We start from the raw sequence: 24,766 nt of genomic DNA on the forward strand, positions 1-24,766 counted from the left end.
CTTTTTGGTGACTGTATAATTTGAGGCTACGCCCTTATGTTTCCATTATAACATCAATAATACTCATTTTTTCATACAACTGTTGTCAGGATAGTGGACAGAGGACAAAGCGTGCCCTCACACTCTCGATCGTGGGACTTCACTAAGCACTTTTTGCCTTCATATCTGTTCAGTGGCTACAGGGACACACCTGATCTGACCTTTGTACTCATTGATACTGGTTGCTTGATCTAGAAATGTATGTTTATTCTACTGTTTTAGTCATTGTAATCTGATTTTGATAAGCTTTCCAGGTGACTGGATAAAATGTAAGTATGATGATAAAAGTAGTAATACATTCAAGAGAGTCCAAGGTAAAAGGACTAATGTGTGTTCATTACAAGCCGTTTGTCTGGCTCAGTGTGACCTCTCAGAGCTTCAGCAGATGGTGTGTGCTAATGAGATGTACTGTCATAGACAGTAGTGGAGCTCCACTGACCTCCAGTCTTTTGACAACCTCTCCAAAGTCTTCCGTGTTGTTATTGATGGAGCGCAGAGACACGCTCTCACCGCGCTCATAGTAGATCTTCATGGAGGCGGGGCTCCCCGTTGACCAACCAATCACATCACGTGTGGCACAGTTAAACACGACCGCTTTGGCCTCCTGATCCAATAGGATGATGAAGTCGTTGGAAATGGCCAATAGGCACTCGCGTTCAGCACCGGCTACCTGATCTTCAGCGTGTACCTGCCAGGTCACCGCCCCCAGACTCCGAAGCTCCGCCCCGCTGTATGGACGCACCTTCTCCCGTCGTTTGTGTGCCAGAGAGATGAAGGGGAACTTCCCAGTGGGTTCTACTGGAGTGCTGGTCACATGACGTTCTGCCAAGTCCCGCAGGTACTCCTGCCGCGTACGTGTTGCCATCGCACCAAACTTATCAGACTTGTGGGCGGCGTTTTCAGCGTTGATGACTTTGGCCAACAGGAAGTCCCGGAAGACAGTGGACTTGGGGAAGGTCACGCCCTTGGGGATTGGGGGGCCAAAGGAGGGAACGTCCTGGGAACGGGTAACAGCCACACTACAGAAGGAGAAGAAGACGGGAAGGGTTTGATGTTACTGCTGCTGGAATCTATAAAACTTAATGTCGTTGAATCAAGTAGTTTAAAAGTGCTGTTTTATTACATCATAAAACAATATCACAAAACATACAAAATATGCAGTTACAAAACACATCAATAACAGCAATAATAACTTCAAATCTATATAATAAGTACTCATGTAACAGTACTCATGAAATATAAAACAGATGTGTATGGTCCTATAACCAGGAACCAGGAAAAGGTCTGGTCTGATACGCTGAAAGGACAAACAGCACATGGTCTTGTAAAAAAAGAATAGTGGAGACATCTTTACATGGTTTCCCTGAGGTATTGTTGCCTTTGACCTGTTTCACTTGTGAGTATAAAGGAGGGCGTCAAAATTCCTAAGGGCAAGGCTCTCCTCTTGTTACCCTCTGCTGCTCCTATTCCATTTGCACACAATGACTGTGCTGGAGTTGCATTACTATGAATTAGTAAACAGGTGCAGGTAATGCTGTCTCATACCTGTTGTTCCTGAGAAAATGGGCTTGATTGGAGAACAAATACAGCAAATTGTGCTTTTAAACATATTGGGATTCATTTACCATTTGTGAAAAGATGACTGGATTGTCCAGGCAGTTGGTAGCATGTCTATACTGGCTACATAATTCCTACTGTTAGGTTTGAGGGTAATATAGAGGGTATATACATATAGTCAGGAGCATATACAATAAAAGCCCATGAGCATGTGAAAACCAAGAACTGGCCTTGGATAAGCTGATGTGACAGTCCTGACAAGTTTCCATCCAGTCCATTAAACAGATAACAAAGCCATTGCCTGCAGCGGAAATGTTACAAACCATGCCTGACTACACCCGGCGTATAAATACTATACATCCAATCACAGCTGACAAGCTAGATCCCAGCGCTGACACCCTGCCACTCTCTGCTACATCATGGTATGGAGAGGCAGTACTGCGGCTGGAGCTAGCAAGCACAAACAGCCTACTTTTACCAAACAAAGATCTAGTTATGCAATCTGCCTGGTTGGCCCTGTGTGACTTTGAGGCAGCGGTTGAAAGCAGCAGATTAGCACCCCGCTGGCCCCAGGCCACTTACTCCTCTAATGCTCCGGCCTGGCTCAATATGACCTGAGCATTATCCAAATCTCAGCAGCAGGCAACAACGGGCTATTAATAACTGGATGACTCATCAAATCATAACATATACTTTATTAATAGAGATTAGAGAAGTAAAGATGCATTACTGAAATAGTCTTACGTAAGATATAAAGAGAGTCATATGAAACGATGACAAAAATCAAACAATCACCCTCACTCTTTCAGGCTAGTATGTGTGTTTTGTAAGAATGTGTGTGTGTGTTTATGTTTGCAAATGGGTGACTTGTGATTATCTCAAATCCACGGAACTTGGTTAAAACACAGCATCGGCTGCTTTGTACGGTATTAACAAAGTCAACACAACACAACATACAAACATCAACACAAACACCTATAACGTACCTCCCGGTTTCACCAAAAAATAATCATGATCTTGGGAGTAGTGCTGCAAAATATCCTGAATGTTTGTGGGAATCAATGCGAGGCGACAAAACGATTTGCTAGGTCAATGCTAACTCTATTCTTTTCTGTAGCTACAGTCCAATACTCAAGATACACCACTCAGTATGGAGTGGAAAATCCTTATAGCTGTTCCAGTTCTCTTGTCCCAGAATTGTTTCCAAACCACCAGGGAAAAGCATCCAGGGAAAGACTTGACAGTCAGGAGTGAAGTCTCGACATATGGTACCTCGATCCACAGAATATGAGAAGAAGCCAAAAGCTGGGTTGGTTTGTGAGTGACTCTGGGTGGGGTAGCTGGGATTGTCCTCAAGGATTCTGTGTCTCGCGCCTCTCCGTTTCATCCATAAGGCAAACCAGGAGAACCAGCATTTCACCCTTTCTTCTGCCTCTTTTCCCAGACTATAAACCAGAAGATGTACCCTTTAGGCAAAAAGCACGCTGAATGAAGGCGTCCACTAGTCGATTGGATGGAGTAGCTGGTCAGACAAAAAAAGGAACTTGCCTAGAGAGAAGAAGGGCTCGAAATAAATTAGCCCAAATTTGATGCGGGTGTGAGCTGAGAAACAGAAGGCTGGTTTGACCCGTCCGCTCCTGAGGTGGACTCTATGAGATCTGAGGGACTCGGCTCTCAACAATCCTCCCCGCTCACATGCATGTCCGGGTGAAGAGAGCACTTTGTGTGCATGGCGCTAACTCCTTCAGACCACTCCGGCTCATGCTGCCCAAAGGCAAAGTGGCAGGCTGGGAGAGGACGAGGAGGAGGAGGAGGAGGAGAAGAAGTGTGGGGTAGGGGCTTGTATTATGTGAGTGTGTGATGAGTGAGTCTTTGAGTGAATTAGTGTGTGAGGGGAAAAAGTGTGTGCATGTGTGTGTAACTTTGTGCAAGTGAGCATGAGAAAGAGGTAAAAGGAAGAAACAGGCGTACGAGAGTGAGAGGGAGCAACTATGTGTGCATATTATCTGTGTATGCACGGCACAGAAAGTGTGTGTGTGTGTGTGTGTGTGTGTGTGTGTGTGTGTGTGTATGTGTGTGTGTGTGTGTGTGTGGTAGGGTAGTGATGTGTAAGTGTGAACACCACAGAGTTGCAGTGTGATCATCACGAGGCCAAGAATCAGCCAGCGGAGGAGAAGAGGAGGAGATCTCCCATCAATTCGACAGCTACTGCCGGGCCAATCGCTTCTGTTTGATCATAATCAGACAAATTTATACTTCTGCAGAGATACAGTTGATATAAACATGCACGGCCCAGAGACACTGGAATGGTGGTCATGTAGCAGGCTTTTATGTTTGACCTATGCCTTGCAGTCAATGCTTTTGTCTTAATGCTAGCTCCCTGCATGACAACAACTCAGAGTAGTGTGGAGCTTTTAAGGGAGCACTGAGATAAGAAGTTAAAACCAGATTTTTACTCAACATTGCAAGTGTGTTTGGTCAGTATGGACAAAGACCATATATCATATATACATGTGTTGTCCTTACAGATTTACCGTACACCTCCAAGCTCAATAGGTTGCTCATTATGTCCAGCTCAGTCATTATTCTGCTTTTTTTTTTTATCTCTCCTGATCTAATGCAAAGACCCACCTGTAGCATGTGTTGTCAGAGCAGGGGTTGTGCACCCGGACGATGATGAAGACATGCTGAAAGTGAGAGCGAACGGCCTTGGGGGTGAAAGGGTGAGCACCGGGCTCCTGGAACACGATAGTCACGATGTCGTTCCCAATGTGGCGCTTCCTCAGCAACTAGGAAAATAACAACATCTTAATTAGAGAAGTATGGAGACCTGAATCTGAAAGCAAAGGCATACCACTCATGTGGTACATTACATTTATGGATGGTCAAAAACATGGCACTTGAATACAATAAAAGTTTCTTTAAAATGAAAGTTGGACAGGAGTCAAATCTGATACCCGAGCCACAAGTCATATCGTGCATTCTTCTAAACAATACACCCTTCCTTTATGGTTTCCTTTGGCGAGTTTTCCATTTCCTGATACACAGCTAATGGTATAGCACAAAAGGCTGTGCCCTCCATCTTTACCTGTTGTTTGTTGTTGGGTGTGTAAGGCAGCAGAGTCGACACATGGAACATGATCTCATAGTCCTTGTATGAAGTGTACAGGGAGTGAGTGCCCGTGGAATCCGCTGCAGGAAAAATAGCGATATAGCGTTGAGGCCCCGTGGTACGATAACTGCCATCCATCTCCCTCACATGTGTATTCTGTGTTCAGTTATTTCTCCGCAAGGCAGGATGCAATTTCACCATAGCCCAAACAACTAGACAATAGTGGATCATTGTCAGCGTGGATAAGATGACAAAACCAATGCTCAATGAACTGTTTTACTCAAGTGTCATCTGTAAGTGGAGCTTTTTGAATTTTTGTATAACATTACACTTCCCAGAAGAATGGGGTGACACTAATTCAGAGCAGTGCAACTGTTAAGCAAAAGACACATTACATCTTCTTTTTCATATGTGATAAGGCATCGAATCAACTGCAGGAGGAAGTCACCGTAAAGATGCATCACAGCCTGGGTGTTAATAAGACTAGATCTGTGTGTGTGTGTGTGTGTGTGTGTGTCATTTAGAAGAGTGTTCGGGAGTTGTTACTTTTAGTGTCCAGCTGGGCTCTGTACTTGGTGAAGCCCTTAAGGCGAACCTTCTCCCCCAGCAGTTGGAGAAACTCTTCCAGGGCGGGGCCGGCTGTCTCGTTGTTGTACATCTCCTCCTCGGTGCTCTGGCCCGCTCTGCAGTACATCACCCCCACCTTCACCTGAAAACTCAGCTGGGGAGCAGCAAACGCGCAGACACACCAACAGACATAATATTTCTTTAACAGAGACTTCTGCAGGACTGAAACTCACAAAACATCTATTCCCTTACTGTACAGATAAACATTTGCACACATGGTTTTTGATCTTTTCCTCCTACCCCTTGTTCATCCAGTTTCATCAGCTGCTCTGTGACTTTGGGTGTGTTGAGGGCCAGTCTGAGGCAGGACAGATCCAGCTCAGGGAGAAGGTACTCCAGTACTTCTTTGATGGGCAGCCCTCGGGTGGTGCCGTGCTTAGAGGTGGAAGGCACTGCATCCTCCAGGATAGAACCTCTCAAGGTTGTCAGCTGAATGGACGGAGACGGGGGGGGGGGGGAGATTACAGTGAGGAGAGGGAGAGGGCAAAGAATGCAACAAGGAATCCTTGCTGTGCTTTGAAGTTTTTCACGGAGATGGAACACGCTGATAGCAAAACCTGCCTGCACAGACACCAGGAAAAAAACAGATAGAAGCTACTGTGGTTTTTAAAGTAATAGCAACTTCTTATTTTACCCTTAAAGATATAAAATAACAAGACAATTGTGACTCAAGGCTTAGGGTAAACAGAAAAGTGGAACTGAGGAAGAAGAGGTGGGAGGGCTTGTCCAAGCATTCTGTGTACACAGAGTCTGCATTGTGCTGGGCTCTGGGAGTGAACTCAATCGCTCGGCTATCATAAGCAGCTGGAACGGACGGAGACTTTCTCCCCTGCAAGCTTGAGGCTGTTCTGGGGCTGTGTTTACAATGGACCTGTGTTCCCTGTGTTTGGAAGGTAGGATAGGGGGGCGGGGGTCCTGAGGTACTTCCGTCTAAAGTGTGGGGGTTTAATCACATGCACCTGTCCACAACAAACAGCCCGAGGCAGGTGCCTTTACCCTCTGTCGGGGAATGCATGTCTATATTACCGCAAACCTAACATTCGAAACCCAAACACAGAAGACTTGGAGCCAATATTGCAACTAAATACAACAGTCTATTTTTACTGAAAAAGGAAGGAGAAGCAAAGCTCTCCACACAGTGGTTTGAGGTTGTTGGACATGACAGGCCTTGGAGGCTGGAAGATGAGTGCACTTCCTGAAGTTTCTCCACACGTTGCTGATATTGGGAGACAGCTGGATAGCCCAAGGGCTGCTCACATCATAAGAAACAAAGACTGAGAGTGGTTTTACCTCAAGCTGGCAAAGTAGTAACTGAGCTTTACACACCTTCTATATGGATAAACAGGATACCAGTCTATAACAAGACAAAAACAGCCAACAGAGTAAATATGCCTTTTCTCACTTTCAAACAAAATCATTTCCAAAATTTGTGAGTGCAAAAAAAAAAAAAAAAAAAAAAAAAAAAAAGGACAGGAAGGACTCATGTGATGTGGTGCTGTGGTTGAGGCTGGGGTGCTGGCAGGACAGGACACTATAGCTGACCTCGCTGGTTCTGAAGATGAGGCGGTAGTTGTACTGCTGGCCGTGCTCCTTGTCATCCTCCAGCTTCTCCCTGCGCAAGCTCACCGCAACCGGACCGAGTGCCTCGTCTATCCCAAAGTAGTTCCAGTGCTCTGGGGGGGGGGCAGGCAGAATTAAGAAATGTTGGGGGTTTTTCAGCATTATTATTTCAAACAAACATTCATATGCTAACAAGTGTAATGATAAATAAGGTAATGAAAGCAGTTAAATGCATCTTACCCCTAAGGTAGAAGAACTTCCTATAGTAGTAGGCTCCTAGGTCCACATGCTCCACAATGTATTGTTTTCCCTTTTCGCTGAGCGTGCTGGGGCCCTCCTTTGGCCCCTCGAGCACTGCTACTCCGGCATTTGTGCAGTGCGTGCTCACAGATGTTTCATACAAGTTTCCTTCCCCACTCAGGGTCCCTGAGCCACTGTTACTTGTTCCACCACTTACAAGCCCATGATACCCCACCCCACCTGCTCCCAATCTGCGCCTTCCATTGCCGTCAGCACCTATCTCGTTGCGGAAGCAAGGGCAACTCAGCAGCATTTCGTTGCTCTGTTCATCTGCTGCGTCCAGACCGGGACTGTCCCTAGAACTGAGCTCTTCCTGGCTGCCGCTCGGGGAGCTGTAAGGCAGGCTGTGGGTGGACGAGAGGGTGGAGGTAGCCGAGGCTACAGCAGCAGCAGAAGCTCCAGTGGTGGTGTTTTTCCTCTTGCCTGCAGTCTGCCGCAACTGAATAACTTCGTTGAGGTCAAGCAACATGCTCTGAACATCATAGTGGGCAAATCCTTTCTGACACACCCAGGGCTTAAGAGGGGGGCCCATGTCCTCTGTCCGGCTATCCTCTACATCAGACCCCGCCCTCGGAGAGTCCAACTCACCCCGCACGTTCCGAAGTTTGCGGAATATAGACTCACCCCCTGTCTCTGATTTAGTGCGTCTTTTGGGGAGCTTATCTCTGTCCTTAGCTTTAGGAGGTTGGCTGTCCGAGTCCTCCTGAAGATCAAGGATGGCCTGCTTGGGCCCAACATTCAGCATGTCCTCCAGTTTCTCTGGAGCAGGGCTACGCTGGTCAACTTTATCCCCTTGATAGCCCTTAAGCATTTCAAAGAAGCTTTCTCCAGATGCTCCATGCTGATCTATTGAAGAGGTGCTGCCGTATTCGCGGTGAAGAGGGGACCATTTAGCTCCTGGTGATGGACTCCAGTCCTCTCCACTGTCCCCACTGCCGTCCATCTCACTGATAGTCATGTCACTGTTGCTGCGCTGACGGATGCGTCTCTGCCGTGGGTTTCTATGTGCAGGTCCTCTGTAGTCTCCCGGGGCTAGGTAACGGGTGTCAGGGCTGTAGTTGTTAGCCTGAGCCTGGGTGCGGTTCTTCAAAGTATTGTGAATGTTACGCAGCATTGATGAGTCCTGAGGGCTCATAATAGAGCCTAACTTAATGTGACTTTTTCCAGCAGAGGGCACACCAGAGTTCTCTGGCTCTGTAGTTGAGTGCCACAGAGCCCCTGCAATGTCTTTCCTTGGAGGCCAGTCAGCCACCCGAGCCCGTACACCCATTTTAGGCACTCCTGTGCTCACAGTGGCGTGGACATTGTCTGTGCGGGTTGGCACAGCCCCTCCATTGACCATACGGAGGTGGCGGGTATAAAACTCATCAGTGGCTGGGATGGAACCCCCAACGGTGCGCTCCATGGGTGGGCGCTTCAGACTGGTCATGACACCAGTGCCAAAGGCTAAAGGCACTTAGCAGGTAGACATGGCTGCCTCTGGGATGGGATCCTGATCCCTGACTTCATGAGCAGATTGATTGTCTGGATCAACAAGTGAACACACAGAAGGACGTGACGGGTCAAACCCACCTCTTCAGCACTCAAGCTTGCATATTGCTTCCCCGACTGCGTTGACACTGCCACATGGCATTTTCCTTACACAACCCTGGAGAGAAAAGAGAAAATCAATCAGTACATACATTATCCATACTCTGACACACAGCTTTACCTTACATAAATAAAACTGGAGTTTATGGAAAGCTGAGAAACAGATCTTCAATAACGAAGCTGCTGAGATAAGATCCATATTAGTGGGAAACCAGACAACTTCACGCTTGATTGGCTTTGATCAGTGCCCTGTCAAACTTTGGAGAAAGCGCAATGGTAAATCTAATTACAATCTCACTTCTGAAGCTAAGAAAGGAAATACCTCCGCCTTTTTACTACTTGTAAGAGTAGTAGGAGTAAGAGAGACTTGTACAAGTATATATATATATATATATATACATATATATATATATATATATATGTGGATATATGTATGTATATATAAAACCTGCCTGCAGAAATGAATGTCAGACTGTGGATGTTTTTTTTTTCTCTGACGGCTTTTCACGAGCCAGTGAAAAGTCACTGACATGTTCAATTTTAGATAAGGGGGCCTACTTTTCAAACCAATTTCAGCATAAGCATCGAGGGGAAACATGAAAGCTCAGCCAAATTCAAAAATGAGTTCAACAATGTGTGTCATTTTTTTTCTTGAAAGTCTGAGCAGAGTGATTCCTTTGCCCTAATCAGTTAATTTGCCCAAAGGGGACGGTAAAGATCACTTAGCTGGAAATTTAATAAACCGGTTCAGGACTTATGTCATAACCAAGATTACATATGAGTGAGAGAAAAATCATGTGGATCTATCGGTAAACTTAAAGTCTCTTTAGCCGGCACTGCTCTAACCTCCCTCTGTCACCAACTCTTGGCTTCTGACTCGTCTGAAGTCTCTCACGTGCCTCTTTAGTAGCCAACATTATTGAATTGTAATGCAGAGTTGCAGTTTTTGGGATCAAATATCCCAAGCTGCACATCAAAAAGCAAAGGGGCCCTTTGAAAGTCATCTGAGAAGTGGATGATGATCCTCTGCCTGACAAATCGAGCCAATTTGGCAGTGAGACACTGGGGGAGATTAAGGCTCCACTCTGAGTCGGCCCTGCCTGGCTGTGGCTGTGATCACATTAGCCACAAGCAATCAGTGCACTGTGACGGGCCTACAGCACAGCCACCTTCACACTGCATCTCAACATCAGGGCCGACTTTATACTAACAAAGACACAGACTCTCCTTAGTAGTAAGAGGAAATTCACCTTTGCTCTAAACAATAAAAGTAATCAAAGTCAAAGGAAGGGGAAAGGAGTGTATAGTGCCATGTAGCCAGCAACAGTACCACAGTCAACTGAGAGATGGGTCAAATGTTCACTAGAGAAAGCAGTGTGTTTGATTGGATCAACGTCAATCTACAAGTCACACAAGGAGTGCAAGTGTAAAATCTCAAGACTTTGGAGATGATTCAGTTTTCAGAGTGCCTGAGGCAAAGTACCCCAGTCAGCCTTATACTTCAAAACATGGAAGAGTATCTTCTAACACCAAACCTCTAAAACTGTGCATATTATGAAGCAGAGAGCCCCTCTCTTAGTCCAATATTGTGCAAAAACAAGCTGTTAAAATCATGCAGTAAGATTCATTTGATATGCAATGGGAATGTCTTAAAATGGAATCTCTTAAAAACCACAGACAACAGTCGTGATCAGGATCCTCAGACAAGACATTTATTGGAAAATATTGCACGTGGTGCCCGATATCCTCACGGTCTGATAATAAGCCAATCAGAGCATAATTCTTTACAAAAGAGCCTCAAATGAAATGCAAACCCAGGATGTCACAGCTTCATGGTGACATGATAAGCGCCTTAAACCACAAGGCCACCAAGATACACCCGCATCACTTTATGCAATCTTCATGCATCTTTTGAAATAAGATGAAAGAAAATATCCCCACTGTGATCTTCCATTTGTCACACGAGGAATCTTTCCACTGTACACTCCTCAAATGAATGGGCATCTATTATTTGGCGGTAGATTAAGTGTCTGGAGCAAATTAATAAAAACTTGTTAATTAATTAAAAAAAAAAAAAAACTCATTCATGTCCTACTAATACCCTCTTTCTCTGACATGAATAAGAGTGAAAATAGTCAGGGAATGCAAGTTAAACTCCCAGAGTGTTGGTCCTCATTCCCTCATGCTGCCTAGTGTCTACCCCCCCCACCCCCCCCACACACACACACACCCCCACACACGTCCCAGAAAACAGAGCTCTAATCTCCTCGCTGACGGACATGCAGACAGACGACTGGCTTCATGGTCTTGTCAGATTAAAAAGGAAGAGTGGGGCATTGAGACTGAGAGAGCGTGTCTCCTGTACATTTGTGTGACTGAGAAAGACAGACTGAGAGCATGAGAGGGGGCAAACAAGGAGATATCCAAGAAAAAATTTAAATAAAACCAACATAACAGTCTCTTTCCAGACATCCTGCCATAGTCTTTCCATCCTCCACAGAATTAAACTGAGCGATTTTTTTTCTCCAGGTCGGTGGGACATGCCCCAACAGCTTGAGCCTGTTGACTAAATGAGGTTAACTTCCTGTAATTGGGGCTCCGACCCCCCCAGCTGTTCTGTAAAGCCTGACGAGAGATGAGCAAATCAGTGGTACAGACGAAGGGCTGGTGACATCATGGCACACCTCTGAAGAGCTACAATTTGTTCCTCTTGGTTGTAGGGACGAGTGTGTGTGTGTGTGTGTGTGTGTTACAGGTGACCCAGACAGCGGCTCTTCCAGGATGTTGCAGGTTCTTGTGACCAAACACACACACACACATACTACATGGAATTAAAGGTGGAGGACAGACAACAGTCACTCAACAGCACAGATGAATCACAGGTGTGAAGCGAGGGTCTGACTCTTCCAAATCTGACTCACAAAAAGCAGAGCAACTCAAGCAAACCAAAAGAACAAAACCTGAGTCATCATTTTACGACCCAGCTCGGGGTGCTAGACATTCTCAGAGCTAGGGTCTCCTGGAGAGGAATCCCAGTTGCTGAGCTGGTTTGGCTAACTGGTGTACCAGAGAGAAATGACGCCCTGCTGGAGTTGAAAGACTCTTCGCCCTGCGTCTCCTAACAGAGAGGGAATGAGGTTTCCCAGTGGACTGGGCAAGTGTTTCCAAAGCTGAGACAAAGGAGCCGAAGGATTGCCCTACAAGCTTGTAATTACTGCGTGCTTGAAAGGGACTATGGGGCTGTTTGGCTGACACCATTGGCTTTCACAGGCACCCTACCATTTACCCCAATGGCTTTCACTGTCTCCTAATCTTCCCCTGCTCTAAGGGTTGACTGGGCTGTTGGGCAGCAGGCACAAAGGTCCCTCTGTGCTGGCTTGGGCAACACTGGGGCCCCACTCCAGCACGGTGAAGTCTTTGAAAAAATTGCCTGGCAAGTGGACCCCACTATGGCTGCATATATGAGCCCTGCCAGGAAAACCAGATGAATTAAATGCAAGTGGAGCTGGAGATGAAGAAAACGCTGAACCAGAAGTTGGAAACAAGAAGAACAAAGAACTAAGAGGGTGGGCACAGAGAAGCAGAAGAACGACTTACAACATGAAGCAGAAAATGATCTCTGTTGAGTGTCGGTATATGACAATCACATCAGGATCACTTTGCTATTCTGTAATCCACTGACTCACTGCTGCAACACACATTAACTGTCAGATGACTGGGATTTGGAGAAGTAACATGGGAAAAACATTTCTCTCTGGGGAAGTCTGTATAAATGACTAAGACTGCAGTTAAAGCTCAAACCCTTCCACAATGAGAAAGCTTAAACAGAGGGTTGTGCTCAGGTCAGACAAAGAATTACGGCTTTGGAGGAGAAAAATCTGCAATAGTAGTAAATCCACCGACTCCTACACAACATCACTTCCTGTCAAGCTGAAAGTGTTGAGGAGTTAGGGTAAACTGAGGTCTCGATATATCCACTGAGATGTAGCCCAAACAGGGCTGCCCATGAGCACAACAGATGCACTGGAAGTAACAAAGCATCTCCGCCACTCCCCTCTTTCCATCTGCCATGCTGTTTTTTTGGGGGTTTTTTTTTTAAGCCTTTTTCTGTCTACATCCTCCGCCTGAATACGTGCGTTTGGCTGGGAACCAGGCACAAACCTGCCCATCTGATTGAGCAAACCTGAGAACCTGACACCTTCAGAGAAAAACAGACAGGCCTGCTGGCAGACAAACGATACTAGCATCATCCAACCGCGAGCCGAGGTCCTGGAATTCCACCAATTTCACTGGAGGAAGTGATGAACGTCTGTGTGAGGCGGGGAAGAGGAGTAGGGCATGTTGAGGCAGCTTCTTACAGAGAAGTGCAACACTGACTGTCCAAGTGATAATCTGCTATAAAACACTTTTTATGGTGCTTATGTCTGCCATGACTTTACAACTACAAGCTTGTCTTTTATCTTTGCAATCAACTTATACTGAGAGCTTTGATCCATGATGTCAACTCTGGATGAAGCAGCATACCACAATAAAATGAGAAGCGGGGGCCGACAAATTGTTCAGCTGACCACACACACATGCAACACAAACACCACGTGCAGTCGGAGCACTTGAAAAAGCGGTGGCAGTATATCGACATTCATCATCGCCATTGTTCTGTGATGTGCTGCTTGCTCTGCCCCAACTCTGGGCCTCTCGCTATCACTGCAGCACAGTTCAGTGAGTAATGGGCATAGCTAACCACTGGCAAAGTGAATTTCCCTCACAGCCTTACACAAGAAGACAGCTCTGGAGGAGCACCAGAATATATTCATTGCCATTATCTCCAGCAGGGTGTCCTCGATCCTTCCTCTCTTCTTATCCAGAAAGCTCTCCGCTAGGGTTTCGCCTTTTACATGGGAGACATGGCAGGATAAATAGACACTTGAAACACTTGACACAGTTTATAGTTAGCCATGCTAAACCATTCCTATTTCCAATGTTATTATTTGGGTGGGCCAGGAGTTTGACAATGAAAGCCTTTGTCCAACTCTTAGAGGGCCATTTACTTCTTAAAAAAAAAAAAAAAAAACCTAATTGCACTGCTAACAGCTTAGGTGGTCTGCTTGTCCAGAGTAAAGACAAATTACTACTTCTCATACTTTAATCTAACAGCTGCACCGTCAAAACAAGAAGATGAAAAAAGTCGACAGTGTTTAACAGGCATGTATTCATTGATTTAAAGTTTGTAAAGCAAGCACCAACAATCTGCTCAGTAGCCTCACAAATTTATGGTCCATACATACATTAATCTACAGAGGTCAAGCCTGAGTTGGTTTAGAGCCTCATATTTGACGCTGGGGTTATTGATGACTTGTCTTTATTGAGAAGGATCAGATTTAAGGTCGTCAGCTTTTAAAAGTTGTGCATATAAAGAGCAATGGAGAGGAAGCAGTGTGCTGCTGCCTGAAGAGGAATGTAAAAAATTCTAATGAGGTGGCTGCCTGGCTGCTGAACTGCAGCAGTCGGGAGCTGAGGTTTAAAAGTGGAAGTCTGCTCTAGGCTGCACTTTCCCTCTCCCTGCCCTTTCTGCCGCCTCCAACCCTCGGACTCCATTAGACAGACAGGGAGCTCCTGATGCACATGGACAGGTACACGCAGAGACAAAGGCTCCAACACACATATACGTGACAAAGCAAAAACCCTGAGAATAAAACACCAAATTCTACTGAAACAAAAAGAAAACAGCACATTTGTTGATTTGGCTCATAAGAATAAACTCTGAACTCATGGGACCATAGCTATTTTTGAATAAGACAAACCAAACTGCTTCTTGCTTCCACAAACATCAGAGACAGCACTTTTCTATCCCCCCGCCAGCTTGGAGAGATGTTATTTTTGCATTACCTGTCTCAAACTAAGAATACTTTTTCTTGGAAATCACGTTTGAAATGCAAGATATGGTCTTTGTGTGAAGTCCAATCTGACTGCCTGCAACAAAATGCAGCAATGTCTCCGCAACCTCTCTTCATGATATAAACAATAAAATAAAATGTACAGTGCATTCAAATAAACACAGTGGGCAGGTATGAATTAAATTTGCAAAACCAAACTTTCAATCACCACCACTGCAGAGACTTGGGTTTAACTCCTGCAGTCGTGCTTCCAGGTTAATCAGTAAGTAATCAGTGGCATAATGTACCCAACTGGCAGTATTTGCAGGTGGGAAGCCTGTGAGGGATCAAAATGTTGTTCCTTAACAGGATATACAGACTGTGATTTTCAGCCATTTCATCCACCACGTTCTTCACAATCTTTTTATAAAGGGTACAAAGAAAGAAATTCTATCCTTGAAACAGGTATCTTGTCTTTATTGTAAACTGCATTTAATGAACTGATAACTGAGCAAATACTGTATTTTAATAGGTTCTGGTACAATTGTAGTTTAGTAGTAAAGTAGTGCAGTAGTAGTGTGTAGTAGTGTTAGTGTAGTTACAGACACAATCAATGAGAATTATCAAGTTTTTTATATATTTTACTGGCGCAGCTTTTCAAGCTTTTACAGAACTGGTCACATGCTGCTACTCAGCCAATCATTGCGACTCAAGTCAGTGAGTAAGATACATACACACTGTGAGACAAGATGAGAGATGGTGAGAGTGATAAGTGACTAAAGTGGGATATAAAAGGGAAAGAAAGAGAAAAGAAAGTGGTGACGCTGTTCAATTGTTAAGATGCGTTGAGACTGTTCATCATAAAATTGGCTGAGACTGTTAAGATGTGAAATGGAGTTGACAAAAAAAACAAGAAACAAAAAGGTAAAGTCAAGCTATACTTTTTAGGCCTATTTCACTTTCATTTTTGGAAAATTACTCGCTTCATTTTAAGATGCACATTTTTCAAAAGCTCCTTCATATGTACTTATTTATGGAGCACCATAAAGATAATAACAGGAAGCCTTGGCACAAGTGATGGGACGTTGCCAAAAGCTGAAGATAAAGCCCAAAGTTCATCCTGTCAACTGCCACTTCAACAAACAGTCTCACTTGCAGGTGCTTGATAAGCACAATCACGTTGTCGTCATTGACATTCGAGATATTGCTACTGTGTATAACCATCCACAACCTGTGAGGGCCCAACTTACATCATATCTTAAGTAATTAATTCCTAACTTTTTTAATTTATTATTAATATGACACTTCATTAAAAAAAATTCTGAAAAAATGTCCTGGGCAACTGCAGCCCAGACACACTTTTATTATGTATCCATCTCTGGTTATAAATTAATCTGATGTGGGTTTGTTGAAGGCTTTGATACTTTGTTATTGAAAACTGAATAATCAGTGTCCTTAGCCATGCTGAGTTTCGACACGCCAGGAAAATCAGCATGCTGAGGTTCACTGAAAAGGCAAACATACTTTGATATCAGATGGCATAATTAAAACAGAAGCTTCGAAAAGATTCTTGAGAAATTTAATATGACAGTCTCACGTCGATCCTGCTCCACACAGGAAACATCATGACAACCGTTCACACAGTGCCAGACAGAGTACCTTTTCCCTGCAACCTACTGCACCGTTTCCTCCAGGTGAAAAAGATTTGTGATTTATATGAGAATGTCTCACTGTGACATACTGACAGAGAAAGCTTTCGATTTCAAAGCTAACCCCTCGTTCTTTGAAAGTCTCTCTTGCCTACCGTTTCCGCTGGCAGCTCCTATAAGAGCCTGTAAGGTGACTCCCACCTTCAGTCACGCATTTGAATTTCATCACGGTGGGTTTATTGCCATTATATTCAAATGTTTTCACTTGTTGTAAAGATGCAGGCATCATTTGTGTTTGACAAACATTTGCCTTGCTGCCCCTGAGAAACCAGGCCACCAGTGCAATGAGAGCATTTCCCAGCAGTGTGCCTTGTTAAACAGGACAGTGTGGGCTGGGTCCAGAGAGGTGTTTATAGGGGCATTCCATTTCCTATTACCCCCACAAAGGATAACTACCCCCCCCCCCTTAATATCTGAAAAGCAGTGAACCTATTTGTTATAAAACAAATACTCCCAGCTCAGCATGGGGCTGGCACATGCCTCTATATGTGCTCAAGTGTGTTTGCTGAGACGAAGCAGTTTCCATCAGATGAGGATTTAAATAGAAGGGATGTGAGAGTAGCAGCAGTATAATTAACAGTGTTCATGCAAGGCGGAGGGCTGAGTGAATAGTTTGTGTGTTTGCCGTCTATAATTCAACCTCACCACGTGCCAGAAGACAGGGATGGGGCTCAGCCGGGGGGCCCGCCAAACACTTCCAAGCCTGCTATTACTTCATTCTCGGATCACAGGCACTCACGAGCAAAACAAATCAGAGTACGCCCGCAGTGCTACTCACTCATCTTATGTATCTAGTGTGCACAGATTAATTTTGACTACTCTACGAGATCGATGTCACATCACCACGGGTAACAGCAGAGTTGTGGAGCTGTAGGACAGTTTGCACAGGGATAAACAGGGAAGGTTCACCACACGTCAATCAAAATGTCAATTAGATCATGGTATTTTGAAAATGCGAAGGCTGGTGCCCTAGATGAGATGTTTCACAGTCTACCATGCACCACTGGCTGCTCGAGGCTGGAGGCATCCCCCGCTGCCTGCCAGAGCGTCGTGCTGTGTGCATGTGTGTGCCCATCAGTGAGTACTGGTCACTTGCCCAGTGTCAGTCGTAGCTGGGCCCGAGCCAATACAGCCATTTACTCCTGTGGCTCATGGCTACTAGCAGTGGAAATAAAATGGAGGACGTCGATAATATTCCTGAAAATTATAATGCTTAAAGACAACAAGCAGACGTGACACATACAAATCTTTACTTGAATACCAGTCATGTGGCCCAGTAGATTCGACTGGATACAATCCAATCAATGTTAAAATGTTGGTCACTCAATTGGATCAAACTACTTTTGTTCATGCATCATAATCTAATGGGGTAAATCTTGTTTTCTTTCCAAATGTCCTGGATTGGTGAGCCTCCAGCTCCGAACTGCTTCGCACTTCCGTGTCTAGTTTTCTATCTTTTGTACTGTATTTCAATTTGCAAAAAAGTGAACGAGTGTGTGTGTAAATGTTTCTTCTGGGATGAGGACAGGGTCGGGGTGAGCACAATTAGCTCTTCGTGTACAACTGAATGAGCAGCAAGGTCAGTAGACGGTAGCCTGACAGATTCCCACAGCAGAGGTGTCAATCTGACAGATGCCTGCGATGTTTGAAGTCATCCACTGCCCTGTCCTCTCACATCCTCTGCCTGATTACACAGGTAGCAAACACGCCAAATCACTCAGGACACAGAGGAAGAGGGAATCCTGATTCGTTCAGCTTTACCACAATAGAGTATAAATTTATTAATCACAAACTCAGCCAGTCAAGTGTTTGGAGAGGAAATTGTAGCCTCTTTGTCCACACAACAGCGAGACTGTATCTGTTGCTAAAACACAGACACATTAATAACTGAATACTCGGATCAGATAACAGCCTGACAGGAAAAAAAGAGCAAAAACATTTGTCTCAAGCTCTCAAGGAACTACAATCCTACAATAGGAACTCCATGTGTTGTTGAAATAGCATTTTAAGAATGTAATACTCTAAGGATGACACGGAGGTTCGCTCTGCACTTCGATGGGGCTGTCTTCTGGACAAGCTGTGGCAAGGTGATGTTATGGAAGAGGAACAGATGTAATGGTTTGATAAGGCAGTCTGGGAAGGGTCAGGACCCTGCTGTGCAAACATGAGAAACATGAGCTCTACTGCAGCAGCAGCAGCAGCACTGACCACAGGCTATCTAAAAGCCCCCCCACCCCCCCAGAGAATGTAATCACATCCATCACGAGACGCTCTACACATCCTTTGGTGTTTCAATCGATCAACAGCTGCTTGGGAAACAAATACACCTCTGCAGCAATCAGGATGGAGCACATACACTAATTTGATTACACAGATGAATAGGGGCAGCCATAGGGGATGAATTTCAAATGTGTAAGGATTCCCCACAGACTAATATCAGTGACAGAGGAGCATGAGAGTGCTGTTAGGAAACAAGAGGATCCTTAGCTGAGAGAGCAGCAGCCAAAAGGAAAACATGGGCAGACCGTCCTGGAAGGCCAGAGTCAAGGTGAAAGCTTGATTAATATCCCCTCACATTGGCCAAATAGCTGCTCTGCTGCAACCGGACATTAATTGTGTGCCCAGTGCACAAGATGTACTCTACAAATTTGTAATTAACCCTTTTAAGTTTGCAAGGATGGAGGCATAAAAAATAAGGACAGGTTCTTGCCAGCTAAGCATTTTAACCAGGGAGCACAATGGGCTGCAGTGCTGGGGACAGAGGGGAGCTTCAGTATGAACTGACATGAGGGCCATTGAAGTGAAGGGGGTGGGAGGAGGTAGCAACGGAGGGGCTTGGAGAAGCCTAGCTGTCCCCTACAGCTTGGAGGGCTGCCTAATTCCCCAACTTGGTGGAAAGCTCAGGTGTGCCTCAGTAGTCAGCATTATTTGTAAGAAATGGAAAGTAGTTTCCCAATGTACTGTTGTGCATGTGGAAAGGCTTGATGAGAACACAAAATCCACAACAACAGTGTAGCAAACTTATTCACGGAGACCGTTTCCAGTCATTGATTTTGGCACGTGTCCAGTGCATAGCCCAGTGCACTTTCAGTCCAATTATAAACAGTCGGGCCGCAGAGTTAATCAATTCATACAGAGTCATTTAGACTGTGATAAGTCAGCTAGTGTTGCATAACAGTGGTGCCCTGCTAAATCACAGTCTGTGCCAGAAAAATCACAGTGCAAACCTGCACAGTGAGCTGCTGCTGGCCCTGCACTGCTCTGCACATGTACTCACACACTCCAACCGGCTCTGCAACTATGGTTTATCATGATCCCTGAGCCAGTTCCATATCTCAAATTAAGCAGCAGCCCAGGGTGTTTTCAATACTCTTGTTTCTATTAAACACCAGAAAAAAAAAACAAAAGTCTTAAAAGACACAACAGCAAAATGCAAGCAAATTAACATGTGCTTTGTTAATCAAACAACATCAGACAGTTGGCCTAGTAATTCCTCTGTTGTAGTCCTGCACACACATACACACACACACACACACACACACACACACACACACACACACACACACACACACACACACACACACACCCCCCCCGGCTGGCTATAATCAGGACTTTGCATTCCCACAAGTCACAGAGGAGGAAAACATGCAAGTTTTGACTGGAGCTCTCTGTGAGCACTTCATTTGCAAGATTGTGTTCCTAACATGTGTGGGGTATCTTTAACACCTCAACTTGGTTTCTGGGGTTGATTTTTCTGCTGAAAATTAGGGCTAAAGGTGAAAATTCAGGGAATTACAAAAAAAACACAACATATAGTAACAAGGAGCCACTGGTGACTACCTCCTAATCAGCATTCAAGGTGAGTATGAGTATGACAACACCAACTCACATTCTTCCTAGCACTAATGGTAGTGATAACCATGCTGAACTATGCATTAGCTCTGTAGAGACATAACTCTGAAACACTAAAACACACTCCCTCACTTGCATCAATATAACCCAGAAAGAGGCAGTAAGAATATGGTCAGAAAGTTGTGTCTCATGTATTATACAAGCACATGCCTAACCGCATATTTATAACTCGGCTTTCAGTTTCATCTGTGTTTCTTGTGTAGCGAAGCTGTAGGCAGGGTATCCAGGAATACATCAATGAAACGCACAGGAAACAGGCAGTGAGAGAGGAAAGGCTGGGAAAGCAGCCATGTTTGTTATTAGCCAACCCTATCTGCCCTTTGCACCTGGAGCAACATGGAAAAAGACTATGGCTTAATTTGTCAGACAGTGTGCCGTTATACAATATATAACCTAAACATTAAGAATAATATTGAGTTGTTTCTATGCTGCATTCATAAGGCTAAGGTAATAATACTGACCTACATGGATATGCCACATGGAAAGTGAATGGGACATTTTTCCTGCACACTCCACTCAGTCCAACCTGAAACTTCTATTTGTTTAAAAAGTCATCTGAATCCAGCAAAAGCCTTTAGCTCACAGTGGTCTCATTCTTCCGTCTCAGCTTTACCGAGAGCAAAGCAGGAACTCACAGGGTGGAAATGGATTCCCCTCTTCTAAAGCAAAGGATGTGGAATTTTGGCGCAATATGGGGTTGGATGTTTTTTTCAGTACAGGAAACAAAGCACAACACAAACTCCAGCAACAATGCTTTCAGTATTTAATGCAGCTTTTTGCTCAGGTGGTGTTCCTAAAGTTGTGTTTTTAAATGGAGTGTTCAGGGGAAAACCTCACGCAGTGTACTGTTATGCCAGCATTCCTGTTTTACTACACATCACATGGTAAAAGCAGTGCCTGACAGTAACAACAACAGTTATAAGCACGATCAGGAATGAGGACAAGCTGAACAGACCTGTCTACGTATTGAGATCTGTTTCAGAGCTCAGCCATGACCAAGCCCTCACGCATTCCTGCTTCTCAGATTTCTGTCCACAGGAGGGACAACAGCAAAACCTCTGTTGGTTTTTTTGTATGTGGAATGATTTTCCACCGCTGCCCACATAGGCTCTGCATGGGGCACGGGCCTGCAACTCTGCTTGATGTTTTGATTCTTCTCTGAGCAGAGTTCTGTAATCCGTTCCAGAGAGAGCATGCAGTCCGAGGAGAGAGACAGTGTAGCAACCGGCAGACATGTCGAGACAACACCGAGCACGTCATCACTGTGTGGCAGAGGAGATAGCCTGCAGCAACACATCATCGTCAGAATTCCACATTTCTTTATGGAAAGTTTGTTTTTTTTCATTCTCACTTTCAGTTTTTTTACATGGTTGTTTGTCAAACTGTCTGTTTTGTTTTTTTCTTCTCCATCTTCCGATCTCTGTCCAATGTTGTACTATTTTCAGCACGTATGAGGTTTAATGGGAGCAGAAAAGGGGAATTACACAGTGTCTGATCTCTGCATGACTGTGGGTTTTGGTTTAGGGTTGAGAGTTGGAAGCAGGATGACAGAAACCATTCACAGAGAGGTTGCTTTAGTTCATGGACAAACAAGCAACAGACCACTAAATTGAGACCCAGCTGTCAATCAGGTACAGAACGGAGCCAACAGCAACACTTTGCACCTGCCCCAATGATGAACTCCCAGTGCCAGTGGGACCTACAGAATCACAGATAATTACAGTGTCCGTATTGCCGTGCATTTTTGCAAGGTCAAAATTCCCCAAACTTTGTGGTGTGTGTGTGTGTGTGTGTGTGTGTGTGTGGGTTGGGGGGGGGGGGGGGGGGGTGAAGAGAAGGGGAATTTTCCTTTGTCTGCTTGCATTTGCTCTGTGACAGCGCGCTGAAAAGGGATTACATCATCACTATTGTAGCTTCCGAGCCCTCTGCTTTCCCCCCATTTGTTGATATACGATGGATCGTCCGATCCAGACAAAGACGGAGCATTCCAACAGTTTAGCAAGCAGGAAACACAGAACCACAGTCGCACCTCATTACAGTCAAACTCATCAACCCCCTCAGTCACGCAAAAAGACGCTCGCACTGAAAAAAAAAAACGCCTGAGGCCATATTATCATCAAGTCATTTGACTTCTGACTATAGGCTGACTAATATTGGTCAGACACATGTTTGAAATGACAGGCCTTCCTTTTTTTTTTTGTCTAAAAAAGTGATACATTTCATGCCGTTACTAAAGGTCATGTCAAAACTCAGGAATACATGACTCATTTTGGTCTTTGTCACAAAATAAACAAGCCTGAAAAAAATCAGCCTTGTTGCTGACATTGGCCATGTTGGTACACCAGATGATGTAGGGCCGTATCTCAAGGTCTGTTTAGTTTGTCGTCTGGTCTGTCATCAGTAACAGGCACTGAGAGGTGACAGAGGCACAGACTTCAGAGCAGCCAGTCAGGTGGTGCGGCACATTCCCAAAAGGTGAGGTCAAGAGGTATGAGAAATTATGTAATCTTAAAAGTTTGACAGGGAATAATCACACCATCATAGTAAAAAGAAATTGGATAAAACTTTTGTAGGCATTAAGATCATTTAATCAATAAAACACTTTGAACTTGAGAATTGATCATAACAATAATCTCATTATTCATTATATAAAATAAACAGTTAATTTAGGAATTTCATGATGGCCACTTAGCATAATTGCAGCCCACACATTCCAGAGTGGCAAATTATAACGCAGTACAATGCTCCTCTTGTTGTTGCCTTTTATCTTTGCTCAAGCTATTCCCTTTGAGCCAATGCACGAGAGACAATAGAAATGTAAGCTCAACTTAGCAACAGGAAGCATCCCTCTGTGAATGTGTGGGCACGTTAGAAATACACTACTACAAATGAAGTACACTAACAATTGTTATTGTTATGTCAAAAGTATGATGCAAAAAGTGAAAATAGAAACACTGTCCTTCAGTAACACAACAGGGGGAGGAGTATTTATGCTGATAAGAAATGTGAGAAGCAACGGAAGAAAGACAAGACATGTTTGGTATTTGCCTGTAGATGCATTTTGATAAGAAAAGCAAACAAAAACATAAATCTTTGGACAGATCTCGTCAACCTGCTGCTTCTCATATGGGTCTCACGCTGCTATGGCTCCAAACTTGTCTCCCTAAATGAGCCGTTTTCAGGCCCATGCAGGTCTGTCTTATCTTAACCTTGAATGGTATTTCTGTAAACAAAATAAAACACAAAGTTGTTGGTCTGTTGTGATAGACTCAAACAGAGTGAGTATACTTTCTCCAGTGATGTTACAGAGCTGCTGCATTTGCATTAGATTAATTTTCTATAAGAAATCCCATCAGAGAAAGCAAGAAGCAGTCCAGTGTGAATAATAGCTACGTTTAGAACAAGTAAACGGGACAAAGCTGAGATTAGACTCACTATTAAAGATGGCAGTGGACCTGTATGATCAGTCATGCCTACCGCAGGTCGGCTAAGCCTATCAAGAATGCTAAAAATCCTTGATCCTTGCCCAAAGCTAAACTCCAAAGCTTCCTTTTTTTCACCTGACTCATGCCAAGCTGTGCTACTGGAGCGTGCACTATGATTCAGTTAGAGGGCAGCCCAGCAATTTTTAATTTCCTACCTGCATAGTTGCGACTGGTTTGTTACAGCTGGTATTTTGTAAATACTGAATACAATACAGTGTTTGAACTTTGCAAGGTTGGCACTGTGGACTGGTTATAACTATCTAAACAAACCTCTGTTTGCCTTGTAGCCCTGCACTGCCAGATATTTCCTATTCTCTCCTGTTGCCACCACTGTAATGATCTGTACCCTCTCTCTCTTTTCCAAAACAGTCTCCTCATGCCCATGTTGGACAATAAGGGTGGTTTTGTATATATTCTGCACATTAAGCAGAAATAAATCCCCCAAAAGGAGGATCTGAATAGGTATTATATGTTCACAATACCAGCTTATTGAACATTCACTGGGGACCATGACCACTAGACACCCTGGTGTACAGAACTGAACACATAACGTGGTACCTCATATCACCATGCAATCAGCTTGGTCTAATCTGTTCTTGAAAACAGATGATGAACCAGGCAGGTTGTAAATAAATAAATCAGAGCTAAAATCAGGCAGATGTGGCACAAGGAAATCACTTGGCGTCTCAAATCCCTCCTCGTGTGGCAACAACACGGGGTATACCATGCCGAAAAAACACTGATTTTCTGGTTACACAAGGAGACATCTATACATCCCCATATGAAGTGATGTAGCATGCATGGTGCCACCTGTGAATCGTTTCTGGGAGCAATGCCCTTGACATATATACAACGACGCAGCGCATACATTTATTTTGACAGCCCCAGTGATAGTCGAGTACAAACGCTTCTTACCCACCAGCCCTATTAGTTAAAAAAAACACTGGCACTGACTGCGCACTGGCTCCACACTGCACCTTCACACAGCACAAAGATGTGCTT

The 24,766-nt window shown here is 44.5% G+C and overlaps 1 protein-coding gene across 1 annotated transcript in view; it reads right to left on the reverse strand.

Annotated features, from left to right (window-relative positions):
• LOC111225974 (signal-induced proliferation-associated 1-like protein 1) overlaps positions 1–24,766 on the reverse strand; it is a 33,999-nt gene that overhangs the window by 8,937 nt on the left and 296 nt on the right. The window contains exons 2-8 of the mRNA XM_022751042.1: positions 7,136–8,843; positions 6,878–7,008; positions 5,576–5,764; positions 5,255–5,429; positions 4,685–4,788; positions 4,228–4,385; positions 479–1,058 (exon numbers count right to left, since the gene is read on the reverse strand). Coding sequence (XP_022606763.1) covers positions 479–1,058; positions 4,228–4,385; positions 4,685–4,788; positions 5,255–5,429; positions 5,576–5,764; positions 6,878–7,008; positions 7,136–8,624 — 2,826 coding nt within the window. The 5' untranslated portion in view covers positions 8,625–8,843. The remainder of the gene's footprint in view (positions 1–478; positions 1,059–4,227; positions 4,386–4,684; positions 4,789–5,254; positions 5,430–5,575; positions 5,765–6,877; positions 7,009–7,135; positions 8,844–24,766) is intronic.

The sequence above is a fragment of the Seriola dumerili genome, unplaced genomic scaffold, assembly GCF_002260705.1.
Source record: "Seriola dumerili isolate Sdu_G_001 unplaced genomic scaffold, Sdu_1.0 BDQW01000149.1, whole genome shotgun sequence".
Classification (NCBI taxonomy): Eukaryota; Metazoa; Chordata; class Actinopteri; order Carangiformes; family Carangidae; genus Seriola; species Seriola dumerili.